This window comes from Peromyscus maniculatus, chromosome 1, assembly GCF_049852395.1.
Source record: "Peromyscus maniculatus bairdii isolate BWxNUB_F1_BW_parent chromosome 1, HU_Pman_BW_mat_3.1, whole genome shotgun sequence".
NCBI lineage: Eukaryota > Metazoa > Chordata > Mammalia > Rodentia > Cricetidae > Peromyscus > Peromyscus maniculatus.
In genome coordinates this window covers 168,567,885-168,593,087 of record NC_134852.1, presented here as the reverse complement: position 1 = coordinate 168,593,087, position 25,203 = coordinate 168,567,885, and the positions used below count along the sequence as shown (strand labels likewise).

General features: G+C 34.5%; 1 protein-coding gene across 11 annotated transcripts in view; it reads left to right on the top strand.

Annotated features, from left to right (window-relative positions):
* Positions 1-25,203, top strand: part of Vps13a (vacuolar protein sorting 13 homolog A) — a 230,136-nt gene that overhangs the window by 114,589 nt on the left and 90,344 nt on the right. For 8 of the 11 annotated variants that reach the window (XR_013047707.1, XR_013047706.1, XR_013047704.1 and 5 more), the window contains exons 34-40: positions 7,987-8,134; positions 12,579-12,729; positions 16,667-16,794; positions 17,456-17,625; positions 18,070-18,284; positions 19,352-19,584; positions 24,612-24,704. Coding sequence is in view for 6 of the 11 variants with exons in the window: in XM_006970139.4 (XP_006970201.1) it covers positions 7,987-8,134; positions 12,579-12,729; positions 16,667-16,794; positions 17,456-17,625; positions 18,070-18,284; positions 19,352-19,584; positions 24,612-24,704 (1,138 nt within the window). In the remaining 5 variants the exon portion in view is untranslated. The remainder of the gene's footprint in view (positions 1-7,986; positions 8,135-12,578; positions 12,730-16,666; positions 16,795-17,455; positions 17,626-18,069; positions 18,285-19,351; positions 19,585-24,611; positions 24,705-25,203) is intronic. The other 3 variants (XR_013047710.1, XM_006970140.4, XM_076560738.1) reach the window with 1 other exon arrangement.

Sequence of the window (25,203 nt, the reverse complement as noted above, 5' to 3'; positions counted from 1 at the left end):
GTGGGTTTTTTTTTCAAGTGTCTTCTAGCTAGATCACTTACAGTCTTTCAAAAAACAACCTAGAAATATTTGAAAACTTCTCCTTAGATAATGATAAAAACTGCAAACTTATCTGAAGGGAGTATATTTTCATGTTTTTATAATTCTTTATAAGGATGAGGTAGAAATGGAAAATTTTGACATGAAACTCATATTCACTGTGCAACACATAGTGTTGCTCAGCCTATTCTGTCAGCTTTGGATATTTTTTAAGCAACTCTATTGAGAAATAGTTGACTTATAAGAGTATTCATTCCCTTTTTAGTCATTAATCTTTATGATATTATCTCTTATTTCTTATATTATTTGTTATATTCTTTTGCTCATCAGAATCAGTATAAGTATTATTTTATGATTTCAAAGCTCTTGTTTTTTATTTCATTGTTTTTTTTATTATGTTGGATTTCCTTTTTTTCATCTGTAAACTTTAGATTCAGTTTTTCTCTTTATCTGAGTTTCTTTAGATCAACTCAGATTATTGATTTTGCATTCAACGTAAGCCAAGCTTCCATAAATTTAGTTCCTCCCAAGCATCTTTGGTCCCTTTGGATTCTCATGGAGTTCCTGGCTTTGTCTTTCTCTTTTTACTGTTTGTGTGTAAGTCATCTGAAAACAGTAGTAAACTGAAGCAAGTCATAGGGTTACCACCACCCACACTTCCCCACCCTCAACCCTCAGTAATTTCCGCACCCCCCCACCTTTGGTGGATGGTGTTTCCAGCATGAATGTGAATCTGGTTCATCTCTCTCATCTTGAATAAGGGAACTCCTTCCATCAGTTGAATATTTAAGCATTAATTCAACTCTTAATGTATAAAGGGTTGTGACCAAGTATATTCATGAAAAAAAATCTTTATAAGGAATCAGTAAGTAGTGCCTACTTTATTGTATTTTGGTGCATACTATTTAGTGTGCTGAAAAGATGGAAAATTGCTCAAAAGAAGACAAAACTGAAGGTTAGGCTGAGAGTTTGATAACTATGACTATAATTTACAAAAGAATTACATTTGACATACTCCTTTGTAGATGAATGAAGTAAGAGCTCACCAGTTAACAAGAAAATTAAAAGTAGAGTCAATAATAACTTACTAAGTGGATGTGGAAGTTAGTGTAGAGGGTACAGGAAATACTAAATTTTTTTTAACTATAATAATTATAAAATTCTACTTGTTAATGCAATTCACTGAGAAAAGACAGAACAAAAAAAAACTGTACACTGGCAGTACTGGTTTCTGTGAAGTACAGAATATAAAAATAAATATAATGAGAGATGTAAAGATACCTAGAAGAAAATTGATTATATATACTGCATATTAAAAGAAAGATCTTGTTTAAATTCTTAGCTATGAAAGTTTAGTAATACAGGACTAGTCCTCGAGGTTGTTGGAATAGGTAATAATATTAAGATTTTAGACTGACGCATGTGGGAAAGAATGGTGAGGAGTGCAGACATGTAAGAAATTTGCATAAGAGGAGCCTTTAGAAGTGAATCAGCAAGGCCAGGGAGGTGGCTTAGCAGGTAAAGCCTCTTACCTCCAAGCCTTGAGTTCTATATGTGGGACCTGCATGGTGTAAGGAGAGAATCAACTCCCCTGTGCTACCCTCTGACACTGAGGAGGCCTATGACAGTTGTGTCTTCTCCCTCATATGCAAACAAACAAATAAGAAAATTGCATTTGAAAATTTAAGAAATTAGTCTATGGTAGAAGAGAGAGGAGGGAAACTGGGAGACTGTGTTGAGGTCTTGTTCTTAAACATGAATTCATAGTATTATAAGTTGTTTTTATCTAGTACTTATTTTTGTATTGATAATTTAGCAGCTTTGATTTGAAGCAAAACTAAATTTTTGATAAGCAGGTATTACTGAAATTATGGGGACTGGATTTTAACAATTGAAAGTCATGTTGAAGGGTAATGAGATGTAAGAAATAAAAGACAAAGGCTTAGTGATATTATAAAAGAAAATAGAAATATTTGTAAAATGATTCAAACTGTCTAAAAAGATGAGTACAGACAAGTTTTTGATGGATTGTATCGTAAGTAAAAGGTGATGAACTTGGGTATTCTTATTCTTAAAATTTTGATCGAGTGGAGAACTACCCATCACTGCAAATTAAAATACTCTAAAAGGGAAAACAGCAACCAGATAAAAGACATACTTCATTTGAGATGTAAAATGAAGAATGATGCACTTAGTGAAGAATCTAAAATAATTTGTCCACCTAAGTCTAGAAATTTTATAAATTACAGGGAAATTTAAGGAGACATTTTTGCATTATTTTTATTTAGTGCTTAGTTGTTAGAGATAGTATTATGTGGTATAATAGCTAGTCCTGAACTCATGTCAGTCCTCCTGCCTTCGCCTCCCAAAAGCTAAGATTACAAGTAGACACCATCATATCCAGCAAAACATCCACTAATTATAAGTTAATTATTAGTTCTAGGTATAACGTAGTAACTCTAAACTAAAGGTATTACATTAACCAGGAGAGTTTAAACTAAAAGTCTTAATTTTTTAATTGCTTTCTTGGTTTAAAGAAATGGTAGATATAAAGTATGTGCAGATATGCATTCAAAATAGATTGATTATATATCATTTTTTTAGATAATTAAATTATAGTAGTGGTTTGTTTTATCTCCACAATAATTAAACTTTATTATGATATAAAAATTGCTAACTCTTAACTATCCATAGTTAACACTTAATTTATTATATTTGTTCTGGTTTATTTTATTTGGATATATATAATATAATTGTCCTTTAAATTTTGTGTCATAAATTCTTTTTTCCCTTAAATTCATACTTAAAATTCATATTTATTGTTATATGGGATTTTTATTTATTCGAGTTGCTTGTAACAGGTTCAAATTAGGTATCTGAATATTTGCCAATATTTTATTGAGTATTTTTTGCATCAATGTCCTTGAGGAAGATTGGTCTGTAATTCTTTCTTGCATCTTTGTGTGGTTTGGGCATCAGGGTGACTGTAGCCTCATAAAAATAATTTGAAAACATTGTTTCTGTTTCTATTTTGTGGAATAATTTGAGGAGTATTTGTATTAGCTTTCTTTGAAAGTCTGGTAGAATTCTGCCCTGAAGTCATATAGCCTTGGGCTTTTTTTTTTTTTTTTTTTTTTTTTTTGGTGGTTGTTGTTGGGAGACTTTTAATGACTGCTTCTATTTCCTTAGGGGTTATAGGTTTATTTAAATTGTTTATCTGGTTTTGATTTAATTTTGGTATGTGATACCTATCAAGAAATATGCCCCCCCCTTTTTTTTTAAGATTTTCCAGTTTTGTGGGGTACATGTTTTTGAAATATGACCTGATGATTCTCTGGGTTTGCTCATTGTCTGTTGTTATGTCTCCTTTTTCATTTCTGATTTTGTTGACTTGGATGCTCTCTCTCTGCCTTTTGGTTAATTTGGATAAGAGCTTGTCTATCTTTTTTTTTTTTTTCCCAAAGAACCAAGCCTTTGTTTCATTGATTCTTTGTATTGTTCTCTTTGTTTCTGTTTCATTTATTTCAGTCCTCATTTTGATTATTTCCTGGTGTTGATTCCTCCTGGGTGAGTTTGTGTCTTTTTGTTCTAGAGCTTTTAGGTGTGCTGTTAAGTCACTAGAGTGAGATTTCTCCATTTTCTTTATGTGGACATTTATTGCTATGAATTTTCCTCTTAGCACTGCTTTCATAGTGTTCCATAAGTTTGAATATGTTGTACTTCCATTTTCATTGAATTCTAGGAAATATTTAATTTCTTACTTTATTTCTTCCTTGACCCTTTGGTGATTCATTTGGGCATTATCCGTTTCCAGGAGATTGTAGGCTTTCTGTAATTTTTGTTGTTGTTGTTGAAATCTAACTTTAAGCCATGGTGGTCCGATAAAATGCAAGCGCTTATTCCAATTTTTTTTTGTATCTGTTGAGATTTGCTTTGTGATTGAGCATATGGTTAATTTTCAAGAAGGTTCCATGGGGTACTGAGAAGAAGGTATATCCTTTTTTTGTTAGGGTGGAATGTTCTGTAGATATCTGTTAAGTCCATTTGAGTCATAACTTCTGTTAAGTCCCTTATTTCTGCGTTAAGTTTTAGTCTGGCAGACCTATCCATTGGTGAGAGTGGGGTGTTGAAATCTCCCACTACTAGTGTGTGGGGTTTGATGTGCGATTTAAGCTTTAGTAATGTTTCTTTTACAAATGTGAGTGCCCTTGTATTTGGGTCATAGTCATAAATGTTCAGAACTGAGACTTCATCTTGGTGGATTTTCCCTGTGATAAGTATATAATGTCCTTCCTAATCTCTTTCGATTGATTTTAGTTTGAAGTCTATTTTATTAGATATTATGATAGCTACACCAGCTTGCTTCTTAAGTCCATTTGTGATTGAAAAGTCTTTTCCCAGCCATTTACTCTGAGATAGTGTCTGTCTTTAAAGTTGAGGTGTGTTTCTTTTATGCAGCAGAAGGTTGGATCCTGTTTTTGTATCCATTCTGTCAGCCTGTGTCTTTTTATAGGTGAATTAAGACCATTGATATTAATGGATGTCAATGACCAGTGATTGTTAATTCCTGTTATTTTTTTGTTGGTAGTATTGTGTGTTTCTCTTCTTTGGTATTTGCTGGTGTGGGATTATCTATTGCCTGTATTTTCATGGGTGCATTTAAGTTACTTAGGTTGGATTTTTCCTTCTAGTGCTTTCTGTAGGGCTGGATTTGTGGATAGGTGTTGTTTAAATCTGGTTTTATCATGAGATCGTATATGGCGATTGAGAGTTTTGTTGGATATAATAGTCTGGGTTGGCATCTATGGTCTCTTAGTATCTGTGTAACATCTGTCCAGGACCTTCTAGCTTTCAGAGTCTCCATTGAGAAATCAGGTGTTATTCTGATGTGTCTGCCTTTATATGTTACTTGGCCTATTTCCTTTGCAACTCTTAATATTTTGTTTTTATTCTGTATGATTAGTGGTTTGATTATTATGTGGCGAGAGGACTTTTTTTTTTTGGATCCAGTCTATTTGGTGTTCTGAAAGCTTCTTGTACCTTCATAGGCATTTCCTTCTTTAGGTTGGGAAAGTTTTCTTCTATGATTTTGTTGAATATATTTTTTGTGCCTTTGAGTTGGTATTCTCCTCCTTCTGTCCCTATTCTTAGGTTTGGTCTTTTTATGGTGTCCCAAATTTCCTTGATGTTTTGTGTTATGACTTTTTTGGCTTTAATGTTTTCGTTGACTGACAAATCTATTTACTCTATCACATCTTCAATGCCAGAAATTCCCTCTTCCATCTCTTGCCTTCTGTTGGTTATGCTTGCATCTGTAGTTCCTGTTCCCTTACTCAGAAGTTCCATTTCCTGCATTCCCATAGTTTGTGTCTTCTTTATTGCCTCTGTTTCAGTTTTCAAATCTTGAACTGTTTCATTCACCCGTTCAATTGCTTTTTCTTGGCTTTCTTTAAGGGATTTATTGATTTCTTCCAATTTTTTGTTTGTCTTTTCTTCGAATTCTTTAAGGGAAATTTTCATTTCCTCTTTAAAGACCTCTACTATCTTCTTAAAGTCATTTTTAAGGTTGATTTCTTCTGCTTTGGGATGTTCAGGACTTGGTGATGTAGCACCACTAGGTTCTGATGCTGCCATATTGGTCTTTATGTTGTTGACTGTATTTTTGCACAGGCTTCTACCTATCTCTTCCTCCACTCCATGCAAGTGGTGTCTGTGTCTGAGGGAGCTTCTTTTGGTCCATTTGATATTCTTGTTCTAATGGGAGCTCTTGGTCTAATCCGGACTCTTGTTCCAGTCGGTGCTGGTGGATTCTGTGTCTCAGGGAGCAGATCTTAGTCCAATGGGCACCAGTGGGCTCTGTCTCAGGGAGCAGCTATTCCTAATTGGTGCAGGGTGGGACCTGTCTTCTTGGCGAGGGGGAAGAGGCATCTGGTTGGTCCCTGGGGCTCCAGTGGATTTGGGGGAGGGGCACCGAATGTGCCCCAGTGGCCTAGTGGCTAGGGACCTGGTCTGCCCTGTCCGGAGATGGGTTCTTACCTGTTTTTAGTAGGTCCACGGTGAGCTTATGACTCCACTGGTTGCTGGTATGACTCATTTTCTATAGTGTTTTTTTACTATATAGTTTTAAAAGCATCTTGTTCTTTAGTGTTTTTGCAAATCTATTTGACTTTGTTAGACACATTAGCTGATTCAGTTTCATTTTGCTGTATAAGTAACCATAATATTTTATCAGTACTTATATGATGGTCTCCCCAGTATTGAAGGATAAATCATTTCTGTAGAATGAGTTCTCAGAAATAGAATTATTCAGTTACAGAAAAGAACCAGTTTTTCCTGAAATAAAGTAACTCGTATTTGAAAATTCAATTTAGTTTCTGTTTTATCAAACATAAAAACAAAAAGCTTCATATTTGTAAGTGCACATTTAATTTTTTAACCCTTACTATTTATTGTATGGCATGTGCCAGCCGTCTCAGCTAAGTACTATGAAAATAACTAAGAACAGGCTACATTTCCTTCATAGAACTTTCTGAGAATATAAAGAAAACTATAAAATTGTATGCACACGTATGGTGTGCATACAATCATGTAAGCTTACATACATATATAAATTTTTTAAAAAATTAAACATATGAGCCGGGCGGTGGTGGCGCATGCCTTTAATCCCAGCACTCGGGAGGCAGAGCCAGGAGGATCTCTGTGAGTTCAAGGCCAGCCTGGGCTACCAAGTGAGTCCCAGGAAAGGCGCAAAGCTACACAGAGAAACCCTGTCTCGAAAAACCAAAAAAAAAAAAAAAAAAAAAAAAAAAAAAAAAAATTAAACATATGCTATTAATATGTATCAAATATAACAATAGAAAAGTTCCAGGTATTTTTGTATGTTTATAGGAGAACGTTTTGAGTAGTAACTAATAAGAAAATTTCTTCCAAATGAAGTAACCTTTTGACACCACAATTATATTTTTTTCTGTAGAGAAGAAATGCATCCAGAGATATTTGTGATTTGTATTTCAGTGAAAAATAAAATTTTTAATATTAAGCTAATTAAGTAACTTGTTGTATAGCCATGTGTAATACTTAGCCATTAATGTTTCATATCCATTTGTATTATAGCATTTCCCTGTTGGGTTTTAGATATCTTTACTCACTGCCATTAATTGGAAATTACAAGCATGTTTACTTATTTAAATGTGGTTTTACTCCATAAGCTGTTTATGAAATGGTTTCATAACCAAGTTTTCTGAGCAATTCCTTTTTATATCCATGTTTTCCTATTAATGAACTGATAGCTAAAATTGAATTCACGTCTTCTTCATGTAGTTTAAAATTTTGAACCTTAGTAAAATATAAGGAATATTCTTGCAGAGTAACCATTATTGTCACTTGAAGAATCAAAGGAAGCTCCTGTGGTCAATTACATTGTCCTTGAAGGAATTCAGTGATCCATTCCTTTTCAGTTTTGCCATAATAACCATTTGGAAAGGCAAATATGCTTCATCTTTGTGTGACGTTTTTTATATTCAGCTATTTTGATCCACACATTGAGAAATTTTATATGGTGCAACTTAGTTTCTTATAAAGTAGTATAGTGTTCTGCTATATATGAATTATTATAAAGTGTTTTTATAACAAGTTCTTGTGTGTTTGTTTACCTATGTTATTGAGGTAATTTTATACAACTTAGTGGTTTTGACCTTTCACTGTTTGTAAATCCTATGTTTAAGTAGCACTTCTCTATGATATGTAACAGTTTACTTTAGAGAAATTCACCTAGGTGTTTAGTAAGATATTTCATTTTGATATGTACTTTTATTTTTCTCTTCACACAAACAAGTTGCTGATGTCTTCTATTTAATGAAGAATGATACATTAAAGTTAACCATACATCTGTGTTTTCCTGCCTGAATGTATACAAAACAGTTAAAAACAATTTATATTTTCCAATAGGTCTCAGTTTATGAATGATGCATACCAGGAAGTACTAGACCTGCTACTACCTTTGAACCTGGAAGTGATTGTTGAACGAAACTTATCCTGGGAATGGTACAAGGAAGTTCCTTGTTTTAATGTAAAAGGCCAGCTAAAACCCATGGAGGTAGTATTTTCATGGATTTTGATTTCTCTTACAGCTGACAGTGTTAGCTTAGTAACATAAATTTCTTGGCTAGAATTTAAGAATAATCAGGTTGATCAGAATTTAAATAGTAGCTTGGAAACTAGAATTCATTTAATTTACTCCATTCATTCTCTATGAGATATTTGAATGCTTGCTGTGTGTTAATCTTTATACTAGATATTAAAGATACAGTGACAGAAAAGCTGTGATGTCTCTGTCTTCATGAGAATTACCACCATGAACTGGGTTCATGATGAAGGTAGTCTAGAATATGTGATAGATAGCAAGGAAGTAAAGAAGGTCTGGGGAAACAACTTGGTATAATTATGAGAACTATAGTTTTATTCCCTAGATCCCATGTTTTAAAAAAAAGCTGAGCAAGTGCTGTAATCTCAGCATTGAGTAGGTAGAGACCAGACTCCTGGGACAAACTGGCTGATTCAGAAGTTCTAGGTTCAGTTGTAAATAAAGAAGAGGCCTGTAGTTGATTGTTTTTACTCTTTTGACTCTTTACTCTTTGGGGGGCCTGCCACCCACCTCCCAAATAATCACACATGGAGACTTACTCTGACTTATGAATACCCGGTCCTTAACTTGGCTTATATCTAGCCAGCTTTTCTTAATTTAAATTATCTCAAATACCCTTTGCCTCTGGGCTTTTGATCTTTCTCTATTCTATATACCTTTCTTTACTTCTTACTCCATGGCTTGCTATTTAGCCAGGTGGTTTTTCTTTCTCTTGCTCTTTGATGTTCTCCCAGATTTTTGCTCCTATGCATTCTCTCTGCCTGCCAGCCATGCCTATCCTTTCTCCTGCCTAGCTATTGGTTGTTTAGCTCTTTATTAGACCAATCAGGCATTTTAGACAGACAAAGTAACATAGTTTCACAGAATTAAATCAATGCAACAGAAAAGATTGCAACACATCTTTGCGTCATTAAATGTTCCACAGCATAAACAAATGTAGCATATCTTCAACTAATATTGCTCAAAAGAGAACATTTAAGACACCTAATATCAACTTTGGGGCTCCATATATACATGTGGACATGTACGTATATATACATGTATACCATACAACATACAAAAAATAGACATTTAACTAAAATAGTTGTAATTTGTAATACATTATATGAAGGAAATATATTCTAGTTGGTAGATATATTAGTCAAGAATTTATTGAAAAGTCTATACTTGCAAAATAAACTGAGGAATCATTGGTGATATTTAATACTATTGTAATATATGAAATGCCTCAGCAGGGTTGGGGATTTAGCTCAGTGGTAGAGCGATTGCCTAGCAAGTGCAAGGCCCTGGGTTCAGTCCTCAGCTCTGGAAAAAAAAAGAAATGCCTTAGCAAGGGAAGAGAAAGTTCTAGAATAAAGAAGTTGATGGTAGATCACCTCACTTTACTTTCAAATTGGTTGACACTGCTTCACTCTAATAAAATATCCATAAATTCATATTTTTCCCTGTGGAACAAATGGGAATCAAAACTATTGCAAGTTTTGCTGAAGTGATAGCAATATACAGTCTGGAACTTTTAAGAAACATACTTAAGTTTACTCTGCTCCTTCAACCTACATCTTCACTTTCTATTTAGTTTTTATTCAGAAAAACATTTTAGAAGTTTTAGACTTTTAAGTCAAAATTATATTAAGATCTTAGAACATGCCAACTAAAATTCTTTAAGATTTTAGCATGTATGAATGCTTTAACTTAAGTGGTTGAAGAGGGAAGTTTTTAAGGTAAATAGTTAAGTCTCTATGCTGGTAAGACAACCGATAGAAGCTTGTAAGTAACATCTGCTACCTGCCGGGGGAGGGGGAATTTATGCTCTTGGATCAGTTATAAGCAGAGTTTTTTGGTGCAGAGGATTGCTGAATTCCTTTACTCTTTCCCTGGAAGAATCCACATAGGATGATGAGATGGTGCTACATACTGCCTGTAAATAACTGGCAGTCCTCTGGAAGAGACTGATGAAGAAAATGAATCCTCCCTCTTCCCTAATTCACCAGGTCATTTATCCACTATTGTAGTACACACCAGAACAGATATATTTAAATTGCTACCCCATGGATCTTGAGTATCATAGAAGATAGAATTGAATCTGTTAATCTAATGCATATATACCACTTACTTCAATTTATGAGTTTTCAGCTTGTAGTATTCTTTTAGGGCTATATTCACAGCTTGCTCTGACATGTGGGAGCCACAGGTCAGCAGTCCTAAGGTTCTTACAGTCCTTCGAGCATATCTGTCTGGTTTCTTCACAAGTATATAGAATGATGAATAATATCAGTATTTGATGGGTTGTAGCAGGGTCCTTGCTGTTGTTCCCATTGTGGGTGGGGGCCAAGTAGGCACAGAGTCAAACCACACAGACTCCGGGAGAATGTCCAAACAACAAGCTCAGTTTATTCAGGAAGAGGCAAGCCTTATAAACCCTCCACCCCACCCTGGGGGGGGGGGTCTGATGAATATGCATCAGCTGGTATGACATGGCTGCCTCTCATTGGTCCAGGTCATCTCCATTTTATGTTTCAGCTGCTGTTGCTAAGACCATCAGGCAGATCCAGGCTGCCTCTCAGCAAGTATCTTTTTTACTTGTTTGGGCCTTCTGACCCTCACGCCGGTTAGGGATGAGTCATACCACATATATTTAATAGATTATACTATTTAAGAGATGTAGTTTGTAATTGTACTATTTATAATTGTTGTTTTATAGTAGTCAGAAATTAAGTGTTGTACTAGAAAAATGAGTGCAAGTTTACAAGCATAGACTGTATGAATAGGTACATGTGGACTTTTTGAAAAGTAGATTATATCTTTGAAGTTCAACAGTTAAATTTTCTGAGATTAAAATTGCCTCATTTGAAAATAGAAATTAAACATTTGACAGCTTTAGAAGTGAGCAAAAATTAGTTAAGAAATAATTAAAATGAGTAAAGATCCCTATAATCCATGTTAAAAAGTGTTTGTAATATCAGAAGTAGATCCTGGTGATCCAAGGTTCAGTGAGACCTTGTCTCAAAAAAAAATGTATAAACTGATAAAGCAAGATATCTAATATTGATCTCTGTATGTATAAACACATTTATCCCCATCACACACACACACACACACACACACACACACACACACACACACACACACGAATGAAATTTGCAGATCCTTTTTACATTGTGCTTTCATATTAGTTTTAGGTCTCCAGAGCACCAGAAACAATACAAAAGTATGTGAGTAAAGAGGTAATGTTTGATTGAAGGTATTAAAGCATAGGCTAGGAAATTCAAAATCGGCAGGATTAAGTCTCTAGAATATTTAAACAGAGGAAGTAGTGTAACAGGAATCTTAAATGGTCTTATTAATAAAAACAAACCCAGAGCCAGTTATTGAGGTGAATGCTGAAAGATCAGAGAAACAGAACAAGCCATAGCTAACCTCAGAACAGTGACCCAGGCACTTCACTTCAGTTGAGTAAATGAAGCCCACTCACATTGTGAAGAGTAATTGAGTTTGCTCACTCTTTTTGGGATTAAACATTAACCTAACCTTAAAAAAAAGAACCTTTATAGAAACATCTTAAGTAATGTTTGACAAAATATTTAGCTACTTAACCATGACAAAGCCAACATGACATACAGTTGTCTCTCGTACCACTTAAGATAGGTCTTTGTTGTTGGTTTGATACTAGGTTCAAAACAGTTATAAAAGTAAGTGTCTTACCCCTTAGCTACAGCTTCTTATAAAATCAGGATTGCATTCTTTATTTATAGGACTTTTGTGATGAACAAATAAAATAATTCATATAAATCATATTGTAAGCTCTATTTTCATTACACAAATATACTTGTTTATTTTATATTTAAGATGATGTACCTCCTAATTAAAATCAAAGTGTAAATAGTTAAATGACTACATAGAAATGAAAATTCACTTTGAAACTTTAAAATGACTGAATTACATTACATAGTACATCCATAACAAATAGTTATTGACAATATCTGTATTTTATAAACTACTCTTTATACTTGGTCTCCAGAAGACGAATAATCAGTCATTTAAAAATCTTTACAGTCTTAAAAATTGGCTTATAGAAAAACCAATGTTCATTTTTCTATGAGCCCAGGAAGTAGGACTTTTAAAAAACAAATCTTGGGGGCTGGAGAGAGATGTCAGTGTTAAGAGCATTTCACACTTACAGAGGACCTAGAAATTCTCAGCACCCACATGACAGAGTCTAACTGATTCTAACTCTAGTTCTAGGGAATCCGATGCTCTCTTCTGCCCTCTGCTGGAATCAGGCATTTCTGTGGTGCACAGACAAAACAGTCACACACATAAAATAATTTTTTTAAAGCAATCTTCTTCTTTTAGGTGTGTATTTTCTTTTTGTAAAATCTTACTTTGTTTTTAACAGTTCATTCTTAGTCAAGAAGATTTAACAACCATCTTTCAAACATTGTATGGCAATATATGGTATGGACGAGATGATTATGCCTCATCTTCTAGAAATAATGACCATGAGATCGTGACTAGTGGCGCTGCCAGTGTTTCCTACCATTCAGGAGGTGAGTGTTTAGCCGGTCTGGCTTTTTTCTCTGCTTTTATCTCTTGCCTTTCTGTCCCCCAACTTTTTTCCCTCTAGTTCTTGGTAAAAGACTTAATAATTCTCTAATTAGCTAATCTCACTTGGACAATGATCTGTTTTTAGTTATTCTGCTGATTATGTATTGGATCAAAGTTCTTAGCCCCATTGTGACAAAAATTCTTAGGATTCTTGTATTTCTTCCCTATAAGTCCTTATTTTCAGTTGTATAGCTTATATAATATGCTATAAAAAGATAACATATATATTGATATGTTAGGAATATCAAAATAGTAGAAGTGTGATAATAGGATCATCATAGATGATGAATTTTAACAAAAGTTGAAGAGTTGGATGGATGAAAAATAATAGGGCGAATTATAATAGGAGAGAAACTCGTTCCAGTGTTGATGGTAAGGTGCTGTGTGAATGTGGCTGGTTCCAACTGCAGCACCAGCACATGGAGAGTGGGCTTAGTTAGGATGCTAGGTGATTTTCAGGCTCAAAAATAAACCTTTAATTTTTATAGGCAATCCCAAATCTGCCTCTCTTAAAATAAAATCTGATAATCCACAATGCCTGCTTCTCCAAAGCCTGAAATATTTCAGAGCTTTACTACTCAGAATCCTACACAAAAGTCAGTATAATATGAAACCCCATTCTCACTGGGTAGGATAATCAACTCCATTTTTTATTATTAATTATAAGTGGTTCAAAATGAGGTAAAGCAATAGAACACAAGAATGAAAGAAACAAAGATAATCAAAATGTGGATATTGAGTGAAAAAGAGGTGAAACACTGAGTAATAAAAGTAGACCAACAAATAAAACAGGTATTTATTTTACAAGGACTTGATAATATTTGAAAATAGCAATTAAATGGATCCTGCCAGTACTGTCAACCTTCTCCTTCCAAAGACAAAAAAGAGTCCTTGGAAAAAAAATATAAATTACATGATTGCTGATTTTTTAAAAATAACAACTGTTAGAATGTAAGCATTCAATACTATGACCTGAAATATTAGCCTATAGTATAAAGAAAGAAAACAATAGAGATGGAAATGAAATAAAACTCAAAGTAGTGTTTCAGTTCAGAAGTTCCAGGACCAGTATACTATGGTTTTAATGGTAGAAATAACTGAGATAATGGAAGAAAAACTTGAAAGAGGTAACTAGGTTTAACCCTCCACATTTATAAAGCCTGCTCTCAGCCATAGAGAACACACAATTTCAAGCAAATTGAGTAAACTAAGACTCATACATAAACACAATTTCTTAAAACATTAGGCCTAAAACTGGTAGATTTTTAAAATTTCAGAGAAAAACAGGCTACCTATTACAGACTTATAAAGAACTAGAAGGACAATTGATTTTTCTTATTGTTGCTTTTTCAGTAAACCTGGTAAACTAGGACCCGCTGGATTATAAAAGACAGAACAGTATTTCAAATTCTAAACAATGTGATTTTGAAGCTAGGTTTCTATACATGGTAAAATATTACTCCCAAATGTAGAAACAACATAATTCTGTTTTAGTAACTCATAGTTTAGCCAAAGCCTTTCTGATCCTCTCCTAAAGAAATTATTCTAAAAATATATTCCAACAAGATAAATTAAGAATCAGGAAAGAAGAAACTATGATATCAAACAACAGTAGTAACCCAGAAGTAGCCCACTTAATAGGGATCCTAAAATTGTCCATATGATTAGGCTAGAAAGTCAGTTTCTTTGAAAAGGAATTCACAGTGCTTTATGGTTTTTGGCTTACAATGTTGGGTTATTACATTCACCTCACTCAGAATGAATGCTTGGGTGGTGGGGGCTAAGTGGAATAATGTCTTCAGAAAAAGAGACTCAGTGTTGCTTAGTGATAGAGTGCATACTTAGCACACACAAGACCCTGGCTTTGATCCCTAATAATGCAAAAAGGAAGAACAGGAAAAAGGATAGATTTCATAAAATATGTATAAAAAAAAAAGCAACTACATATGTACATGATAGAGTAAAATAGCTTCTGTTCTTAAATATCTGCTGTAATGTGGTATAGGATGAAGTACACTAAAGTATACATGATTTCGTATTAAGTTATTCACATGCCAAATAAGAGAACCTATTTGTATTGGAGAGATCTTAATGAAGTTAGCAGAGGCAGTAGTATAATGAACTGTGACATAAGAACTGCAAACCACTTGATTGAAAACACACTGATTGATAGTACATGAAGAACTATGCATGGCAAACCCTTTGTAGATGGCCTCCTCTGAACAAAGGATCTCCTGTTTCCTTGAGCTGTTTTCTTGTCCCTGTCTGCTGAAAGTCACACAAGAGTGTGGGGAATGACAGAGAAAGACAGAGTAAATTTGAGTAAATAAGAAAATAAATATCACTAACTAGATCAAATAGGTGAAAAATGACAAAATTCTTAAATAGTTTTTAAGGGTCCACAAGGTGGTCTAGTGGATAGATGCTTGCCAAACAAGCCCAGAAATCTGAGTTGACCCAAGTTCAGTGCACAGAAACTAACATGTGCCCCATATATACAATAATGCCAAAAGAGTAGTTTTTTTGTTTTGTTTTGTTTTGTTTTGTTTTTGCTGGGCGGTGGTGGCGCACACCTTTAATCCCAGCACTTGGGAGGCAGAGGCAGGCGAATCTCTATGAGTTCGAGGCCAGCCTGGGCTACAGAGTGAGTTCCAGGAAAGGCGCAAAGCTACACAGGGAAACCCTGTCTCGAAAAACCAAAAAAAAAAAAAAGTTTTTATTGGAAAGTAATAAAATTGATAGTCTCTCAACAAGACTGGTTAAATGAGAGAGCACAATTGTAGACCACAAGCAGGAGAATGAGTAAATATGAATAACTTTATGAAACATAGATGAAATGTAGAAATGAAAAGAAAAGGGCTGGAGAGATGGCTCATTTGACTAAGAGCAATGGCTGCTCTTCCAGAGGATCTGAGTTCAATTCCCAGAACCCACATGACAAATCACAATTCTGTGATTCTTGTTCCAGGGAAACTAATTCCCTTTTCTTGCTCCCATGTGTACTGCATGTACATTGTACACATACACACAGGCACAGCACTCATGCACATAAAATTAAATTAAAATAGATCTTTTAAAGTATTTCATTAAATTATTTAGTTGATACATGTATATTTCATTTTATGTAAGTTTATCTAAGTTAATATAAATTACCTGACAGTGGTACTTTTGTCTGGAGTTAGGTTAAGTGAGAACTAAGAATTGTTGTGTTTGTATTATAAGCCTAAATAATTTATACATGTGTATAGATTTTTTATTTAAAATATAAATGTATAGAAAATACATATAATAAATAAAATACAAACAAAATTTTGAATCACAGAACAAGTTTTAAAATGGCATCTAAAATACATTGTTTTGTCTTAGTTTCTTTAAAGAAAAATTTGAATATAAACTGTTAGATGTTGTGTGTTTGTGTTCATTTTATACATTATTTAATCTCAGACATAATCTCCATGTTCATGATACTAATATGAAAGTAGGATTATAATCTCCAAGAGGGAACAGAAACTCTGAGTGTTTAATTCTTCCTCTCCAATTATGGAGGAATGTTAATGCAGACTTCCATTTCTGATTTTTTTTTTTTTTTTTTTTTTTTTTTTTTTGGTTTTTCGAGACAGGGTTTCTCTGTGTAGCTTTGCGCCTTTCCTGGAACTCACTTGGTAGACCAGGCTGGCCTCGAACTCACAGAGATCCGCCTGCCTCTGCCTCCCGAGTGCTGGGATTAAAGGCGTGCGCCACCAACGCCCGGCCATTTCTGAATTTTTTTAAGCTTTTGAATTTTCTTGACTATCATTTTACTGTACTCATGTAATTAACAATTTGGTATATCTCATGGGCACTTTAACTACCTGCTCTTATAATTGTTTTCTCTTTTAGCAGCTACTGTGGTGACAGCTGCTGTGGTAGAGGTACACCCACAGGCTTCTCAAGCTAATATGACAATTAACGTGAGTTTCAGAACTGATTATCTTACTATGGCACTTTACAGTCCAGGGCCTGAACAGGTAAGTTGAAGAAGAGAAACTATATTTGAAGGGAAACTATGTAAATAAATAAGTATATATAACTATTAAATAATAGTTTTAATATTTTGTGTGTATTTTATAGTGTATGTTCTTCTGAAAAAAGATTGATATTTTCAGTAATTACTTAATACAGTTTCATTTTTAAATGAATTATCTTTCATATAGCAAAAAATATTAATAAACAAAATTTGAAAGTAGTACATATTTTTTTTTGTCTTTTATTTAGATATCCCTTTGAAAATAGAGAATTTGGGGCTTACAGTATTGAACAGTAAAGTCTGGTTAGCGTACACAAGGCCATGCACAGGGTTCAGAGCCTAGCATCCAGAAAAAAATAAAAAGAGAAAGGTCAGGTATCGTGGCACACACATTTAATCTTAGCATTGGAAGGGAGAAACAGGCAGGTTTGTGAGAGTTCATGGGTAGCATGGACTGTAAAGGAAGTTCCAGGACAGCCAGGGCTATACAGGTTACCCTCTCAGCAACCAAAAAAATAAACACATAATAGTTAAAAGAGAAACAGAATAGAAAATTTGATGTTTCATGTAAGCCAATGTCATAACTTGTAGATAGTCATATCACAAAGTATACTTTAATCCTATGCTTCTCTGTAATTTCTATACGGATTTCTTTTCCACAGGCCTTCTTTACAGATGTCCGTGATCCTTCTCTAAAACTTGCTGAATTTAAATTGGAGAATATCATAAGTAGTTTAAAATTGTATACAGATGGCTCTATGTTTTCTTCTTTCTCATTAAAAAACTGTATTTTAGATGACAAAAGGCCTCATGTCATGAAAGCCACTCCTAGGTATGTATTTCCATTCTTTTGAGCTATTTAGGAAAGATTGCTTCATTCTTATAGAACTTATACTCAAAATTGCCTTTATTCTATGTGTATTCATGAGAGGTCTTTCATACTTCAGTTCAGTACATCATAGTATCTGTTCATGTTTGAAATGTTGATGGATTTATTGAATACATAGAAATAATTAGTGGAATTTGATGGGACATGTATGAATTTGAGTAGAGTATATATAAACTGATATTCAGAAATCTCATAATTTCTTAGACATAGATTTCCCCATTGTGAAACATTTATATGGCAGTAGTTTTATAAGTTCATTTTTTCCAAGAGACATGCTCTCAGAGTATTTGTTTGCTGTCAGTAAAAGGATAGACAGGCCTTTAAGCTTTACTGGTATGTTTGGTTATTTTCAAGTTACCCATACATACAAATTTTCATGTTTTTCAGAATGATAGGACTGACACTTGGGTTTGACAAAAAGGACATGGTGGATGTAAAGTATAAAAGCATCAGAGATACTTCTGTGACTGATGTAGTTGTCCAAGAGATGTATGTTTGTGCAAGTGTGGAGTTTCTGATGACTGTTGCACATGTCTTTTTTGATGCCTACACAACTAGTACGGCTTTAGAAACCAGTGTTCAAACATGGACTACTAAAGAAGGTTAGTTACCAAATAACAACTTTAATGTCTTACTGCTGCAACTATAGTTACCCTAATTAGTCTTTTCAATGTTCAGGGTAACATTAATAAATTAAAAGTCTATATTTATGTATGTATGTAAATAATATGTAAAAATTAATACTAATAAAATAGTGTGTGTGTATATATATATATATATATATATATATATATATATATATACCTTTGTTTTTTTTTTTTTTTTTTTTTTTTTGGCTGAGACAGGATTTCTCTGTGTGGCTTTGGCTGTTCTGGATCTCTCTATGGACCAGGCTGGCATTGAACTCAGAGATTCACCTGCCTCAGCTACGGGAGTGCTAGGATTAAAGGCATGCAGTATCACTCCTGGCTATAGTTTGTAGTGTTTTGATTTTGTATTTTTGAGACAGGGTCTCATGTCATGTAGTTCTTGCTGTCCTCAAAATCACTTGTGAAGCTGAGGAACTCCTAATCCTCCTGCCTATGTCCTCCTCACTGTTGGAATGAGCAACACATGCCATTCTGCCTGGCCTTCATTGTTGGAAGGTGTGTTTATGGGATTTGAAATTATGAGACTTGAGTAATTGTTCTCTTCAATCAGTAAAAAGCAGGAGAGATAATGAACCAACTGTTTTTACATTAAACATGGTGTTTTAGTTTAAAGTACTCATTAACTTTTATATTCCCTTCTAGATTTTAATGTGTAGTTTTTCTGTTATCTTTTACATATTCATTATGATATTGAAAGAGTGTGGAGAGTTGGAAATTGATTTAGAGCCAATTCTACCATTAAACAGTAAACTTTTCCCCATACTCTGATTCATATTTCTATAAGTAAATGGAGGTTTGATGGTGGAGCATGTGTATAACATATACAAAGATAGTTTTATTTCCATCCCTGTGGGGAAGGAGGTAGATATTGCCTATTTCAAAAGAAATACATAATGAATGTCTTTGAAATAGATGATTTTTTTTAAGTTTATATTTCACTTTGAATGAAGTAGCTATTCCCCTTAACTCTTCATAAGTAATATGTGTAATTAATATGTATGTATTTATTTCTATTTTAGCACCTGTACAGAATTTAGGGAAGTGGGAAATGAATATTCTTATAAAAAACCCTGAGATTGTGTTTGTGGCTGACATGACAAGAAATGATGCTCCTGCCTTAGTCATTACAACACAGTGTGAAATTTGCTGTAAAGGTGACCCTGAAAGCAATACAGTGACTGCTGCCATTAAAGATCTCCAAGTCAGAGCATGCCCATTTCTTCCAATCAAGAGAAAGGGCAAAATCACCACTGTGAGTTCATTGTTTGATTCAATTGCCCCTCCCCAAAAAAACTTATATAAAGAACTTGATATAGGGAAGCTCAGGGAGAATGAACTCCTTGGCAGAAAACTTGCAGTTTATATTTTTCTTTTGTTACAAGGGGAACTTGTGGCATACTTCTCATGTATATAGTTTAGGGAAATTGCCAAGTTGCCTGGTTTCTTGCTGTGAGCAGCAAAATGCTTGTGTGTGTGTGGGGGGGGGTGTTAAACAGATAAAAACAAGACTTAAATGCATTTGATAATTCTCAGCCTTTTCAAGTTGCAAAAACATCTGAAAATCATAAATCAAAGTGTAGAGATAATAGTGTAGAGAAATGACTATATGACCTGTGCAGTCTTGCTAAAATTCCAAAATATGAAATGATCAATAATGTTTAGTCACACAAAAGATGCTTTCAGAATATTAAGAGTGTGTTGTTAAAGGTGATGTGGAAATAAAAGAAAGTGGACAGGCATCTTCAAAAGCGAATTGTTCTATTTCAGAACAACTGAAGGGTCACAGTCTCTCTGTTGGAGTGAGATTGTGGACATGTATCATGGTGTGTATTGGTGGGAGGGAAGCTTGGATATTGTATAGGGTGGAATGGGTGTTTTGGGGTGGGAAGATTCCATCTGCAGGTCATCTCAAACTAGTAGATACCATTCAAGAGGTACGTTGATCCTCCTATCAGAAATGCCCCAGAACCTAACAACTTACGGGGATTATTGGTCAACTTTCCTGTCCTGAATTTCTATGTCATTAAAATCTTATAGAAGCATAAGATGTTACCCTTACTTAGTTTAGCACAATCTCAAAAAGATAGTGGATGTGACTTTTGAAATGGAGTGAATCTTTGTGGAATACACAGAAGGCCTTAAGATTCCTGTTAAAATTACTTTATCAGAAGCACCTTCGACACATAGGAGATGAGGCTACAAAATTGAAGAGAGACTCTTGAGTTTTCAGGATTTCATGGGAAGTAGGCTGTAAGTTTGCCTTACCTCTTAATAAAAGAGGATAGAGGGTAGAACAGAGAGATGCAAAGAATTATTCCTAGGATTAGAAGTTAAATCAAGAAATTTGTTTGCTAGGCTTGATTTAAGAGTTGCTTTGAACTGCACTTTCTGTAACTATTGTTCTCTGTACCTTTCCACCATCGTTTGTTGCCAATAGTTGGGGCAGATTACCCATCCTAAGTCTTACAACTCCATAGAGAAAAGCTCCTCCCCCAAAATCACACCTATACTTATATCTTATCAACATGTATACCTATTTTTAGACTTTAAATTGGTAAAAGATAATTGAGATTTTGCATTTAGAATAATGCAAGGTATAGATAGAGATATATAATGAGATATCATTAGATGTGTGAAGAGATTTTGGCTTGTATGTGTTAGAATGAGATCCTTAGGTATTGCCGCCTGGTGATCCAGCACAGGGCTGGAAAGGAATTCATGGCATTGGTATAAACTAAGACTTCTCTACCTGAGGGGCTTAGGAAAAAGACACACTCTCTCTTGATGGTTTCCTTCTTTATTCTCTTGTTCTCTGGTCTCTTCTCCCGCTACTGCTTATATACCCTAATAAAATCTTTCAGGCAATACCAAGATCACAATGAGGTTAGATTCCATTTTTCAAGTGAATGATTATATGTGAAAACATGTTTTTCATCTCCCTTTCATTATTAAAAAGAGTCATCCTTACAACCCACATAAGTATGTTTAAGTAACTTGTCACAGATTAATAAAACATGAGCAAGCAAGGAACATTTTTTTTTTCTCAGCAATTTTTTGTTAGCAGGCTGCAAATTGCAGTTACGAAGAAATAAGCACTCTATTATCTATCTTGAAAGGTAATCTTATGGGGCTGGAGAGATGGCTCAGTGGTTCAGAACACTGATTGTTCTTCCAGAGGTCCTGAGTTCAATCCCAGCAACCATATGGTGGCTCACAACCATCTGTAATGAGATCTGGCACCCTCTTCTGGCCTGCAGGTATTATTGCAGGCAGAATACTGTATACATAATAAATAAATAAATTTAAAAAAAAAAAAGAAAAAGGTAATCTTATAAGGAATCTTAAGGGAGTCACAAGCCTAAACTTTCATACATAAAAAAAAAATAGTCAGCTGAACTTTGAATGTTTAGGGTATGTACCCATTCATCAATAGTTTCTTGTAGCAGAAAATTGAGGTCAGGAATGGTTACAAAGAATTAATCATCACCTTTGATCATCAACCAGACCTAGCAAAGAAAATATATCAGCTATCAACAAATGGCTGCTTTGTATTTTGTACCTTGGCCTCATGTCTTAGACAGCTCAGCTGTGTGTCATTGTGAACTTTATATTATTTTCTGGGGTTATTTATCTTAAAACTAGTAGCAAAGCATCTGGTCTAACCTGAAGTTAGTTTGAAGCTTTGTTTCAGCTAATGGTGCACACTGAAACCTGTGACTGCACAGCATTAAGAGAATTATAGCCAGCCTGGCTCCTGGGGATTCAGTTGTTTTCTTTAATCATTAGCCTGAGCTGCAACCTAAAGCAGCTCCTTAGGTGGAATTCATAGGCCTTAACTGTGAAACATTTTCTTGTATTTATTTTTATTCATCAAAACTCTGTATAAGCTATCATTATTATTATCAGTTAGACAGTACAATTTATGGAGGAATCATCTTCATGACAGTCCACAGATAAAAATGCGCAGTAGAACAGGATGTTTCCATGAAATTAAACACCACATTACAGCCAGATTTCACCACACTCAATCATACCATGCCAAGTACGAGAGAGAGATAGCTGGAGCAAACATGTAAAGGCACAGCAAAAGCAGAAGACATTCTGGGATCTGTAGTCCTGTGGCCTTGACCCATCAGAGAGTTTCCTCCTGGGGGACTGACACCTTGATCTTGAATTGCCACCTGTTGCTCCTCTGACGTGACCACCAGGAAATTTTGGACATGGTGAAATATCACTTGGGCGAGAAGTGACTATCAAGAGTCTAGTGGGTACAGTTCTTCTTGACATCATTAGAAAAAAGTTCATTTATAATCTCAATTTTTTTCAGAGATTATTTATGCCTATTATGTTTCTTAGTGCCTTACAGTTATAGCTTTTCCTATAAGATTGGCCTCTTCACATCTATTTTACTGTTGAATAAATAGTATGATAGACTTTTGGTAAGTAAAACAAATGACATACCAAGAGCTTCATATGTTTTTAATTATTTAAGCATTTTTTTTATGTTAGGGTATGTGTGTAATTTTTTCTATTGACATGTGATAACATGTGCCACCTCGGGACCCTGCCAGTAAAAGCATGCCAGAATTATGTCCTTAAAGCTCTAAAATTTTTTTTGTTTGTTTTTTAAGACAGAGTTTCTCTGAGTAGCTTTGGAGCTTGTCCTAGAACTGACTTTGTAGACCAGGCTGGCCTCAAACTCACAGATTATCGCCTGCCTCTCCCTCCTGAGTGCTAGGATTAAAAGCGTGCACCACCACCACCCAGCAAAGCTTTAAAATTTTTAAAGAATCAAGTGATGTTTCATGGGAATTGTCAACATACTAAAAAACAAACAAACAAAAGACACCACAGCTCTCAAAAGGAATAGGAGATAGTTTATTCTAGATCCATTTTGAGTGACCAGGGCCTGGGAACCCAGATTTCGGTTATCCCAAATTTCATGTTCTAACATGGACGCAGTTTCATGGTTTTTACAAAACAAAGTCATAAATCAAGGTTGGTTTAAAATGCATTGGTGGTTACATCAGAGAGGTGGTTACAAGATGAGGGAAGCTTTTCTATAGGCCCAAGTTGTTTCTGATGAAATACTTAGCTTTTGGGTAAGTGGAAGCTTGTAGTCTTCTATGTTAATAGATTCCAAAAGGTTCTTTAATATTTACAGGATGTTAGTTCAGTCACAGAGGTGGGCAAGGAGTGGCTGTTGTGGAGGGCTAGAATTAGGCCACGATAAGGTAATTACGCTCTGGGCTGCAATATTCCAATCCCTCCATAGTACTCAGTTCTAATCAATCCATTAGTCTCTGCAGACACAACTCCTTTTCTGGAATTTTCATTCACAGAATATATATACATATATTCCTGCTGATATTAGCCACATTGCTCCTCAGGATTTTGAATGTTCTTACCAATGTTTCCCATGCTTTATTAAACTTAGTACATGTCAGATAAAGCCCTAAGTTTACTTAGTAAACTTTCAGGAGGAAATAAGTGGTACTTATTCTTACTAGCATGACCAGTGAAATAAAAATGAAGATGCTGTGCTATTTAGCTGGTGAAACTGAATCCTTAAATATTAAATATAGGGAAAATTCTGCATTTGGCTTAGGGGAACATAACTTGGAGATACCTAGGGTCAGCAACCTAGGATAGTCATAGCTGAGTAGTCTATTCGTAGTTTTTCTCCTGCAATTACAGTAAAGACTATACCTTGGGTAGAGTCTTCTGCGATGTCACTGGACCAAAGGATCTGCCTCTGAACTCATTTGCTTGAGCTATTGGTAGGGAGGCTCCTTTTCACCCCAGGTTCTCTCTAGACTTGCTTATAAAATAGTTTCTTCTAGTCCAGAGTTAATGACCAAAAAGATGTTCTCATCAGTGTTGTGAACTACAGTAACTTTGAGAATTGATGATAAAAATGCTGGAGATCAGTTGATCTGAAATGATGCTTGTCTGACTAGCTTCTGTGCTCATGTCCAACATTTGTAAGTACTTTACCGTTCCTGCAGATCCCAGGTGCTTACTGTGAAGTTCATAGACTTCTTCAAATAAATATCAGAATTGAGGTGTGGGAGATGAATGCTTCTTTTTGCATTTTCATATTAATATTATTGCTAGTATTTTTGTTCATACCTTATTTTTGTAATAATAGTATGTTAATTCACTCTTTATATAGGTATGATTGTTCACTTTTTAATATAATTATCTATTACTCAGAAAGACTTTAAGCAGAAATATTTTAACTTAAATATTAGTTTAATAATTATTTTTATTTTATAGGTTTTGCAGCCTTGTGACTTGTTTTATCAGGCTACTCAGATAGGAACAGATCCACAAATGATTGACATATCAGTAAAATCTCTTACACTAAAGGTAAGTTAAAACATAAACATTTAAAATTGATTTGGTGGTAGGTCAAAAAGCTAAAGTATAAGAATCGTAAGTTCCAGGCCTACCTGAAGTACAGAGCATTGAGGTTTAAGCCACCCTGGACAATTTAGTGAGACCCTAACAATCACCATTACCACCAGAAAAAGGACTGAGCTCATTGGTAAAGCACTTGTGTAGCATTCACAGGGCCCAGGTTAGACCCATGACTCACCAAATGAATAAATATTTTTTTGGAAATATATATATATCAAGTTTGTAAGATATTGTGAATTTTATGATGAATGCTTTATTTTATTGACATGACTTTTGTAGTTGATATCTAGTATACATATAATGGTAGTCATATTTAATTGGTTTAGTAGTAACAAGATTTACAAATATTTTAACAAACTTATCTAAAAATTTTTGTAGTAGAAAATTATATTTATTATCCTGTAGTACCTTTCTAGTTCAGCCTTAATTCTTCATGTTCATTCAACAA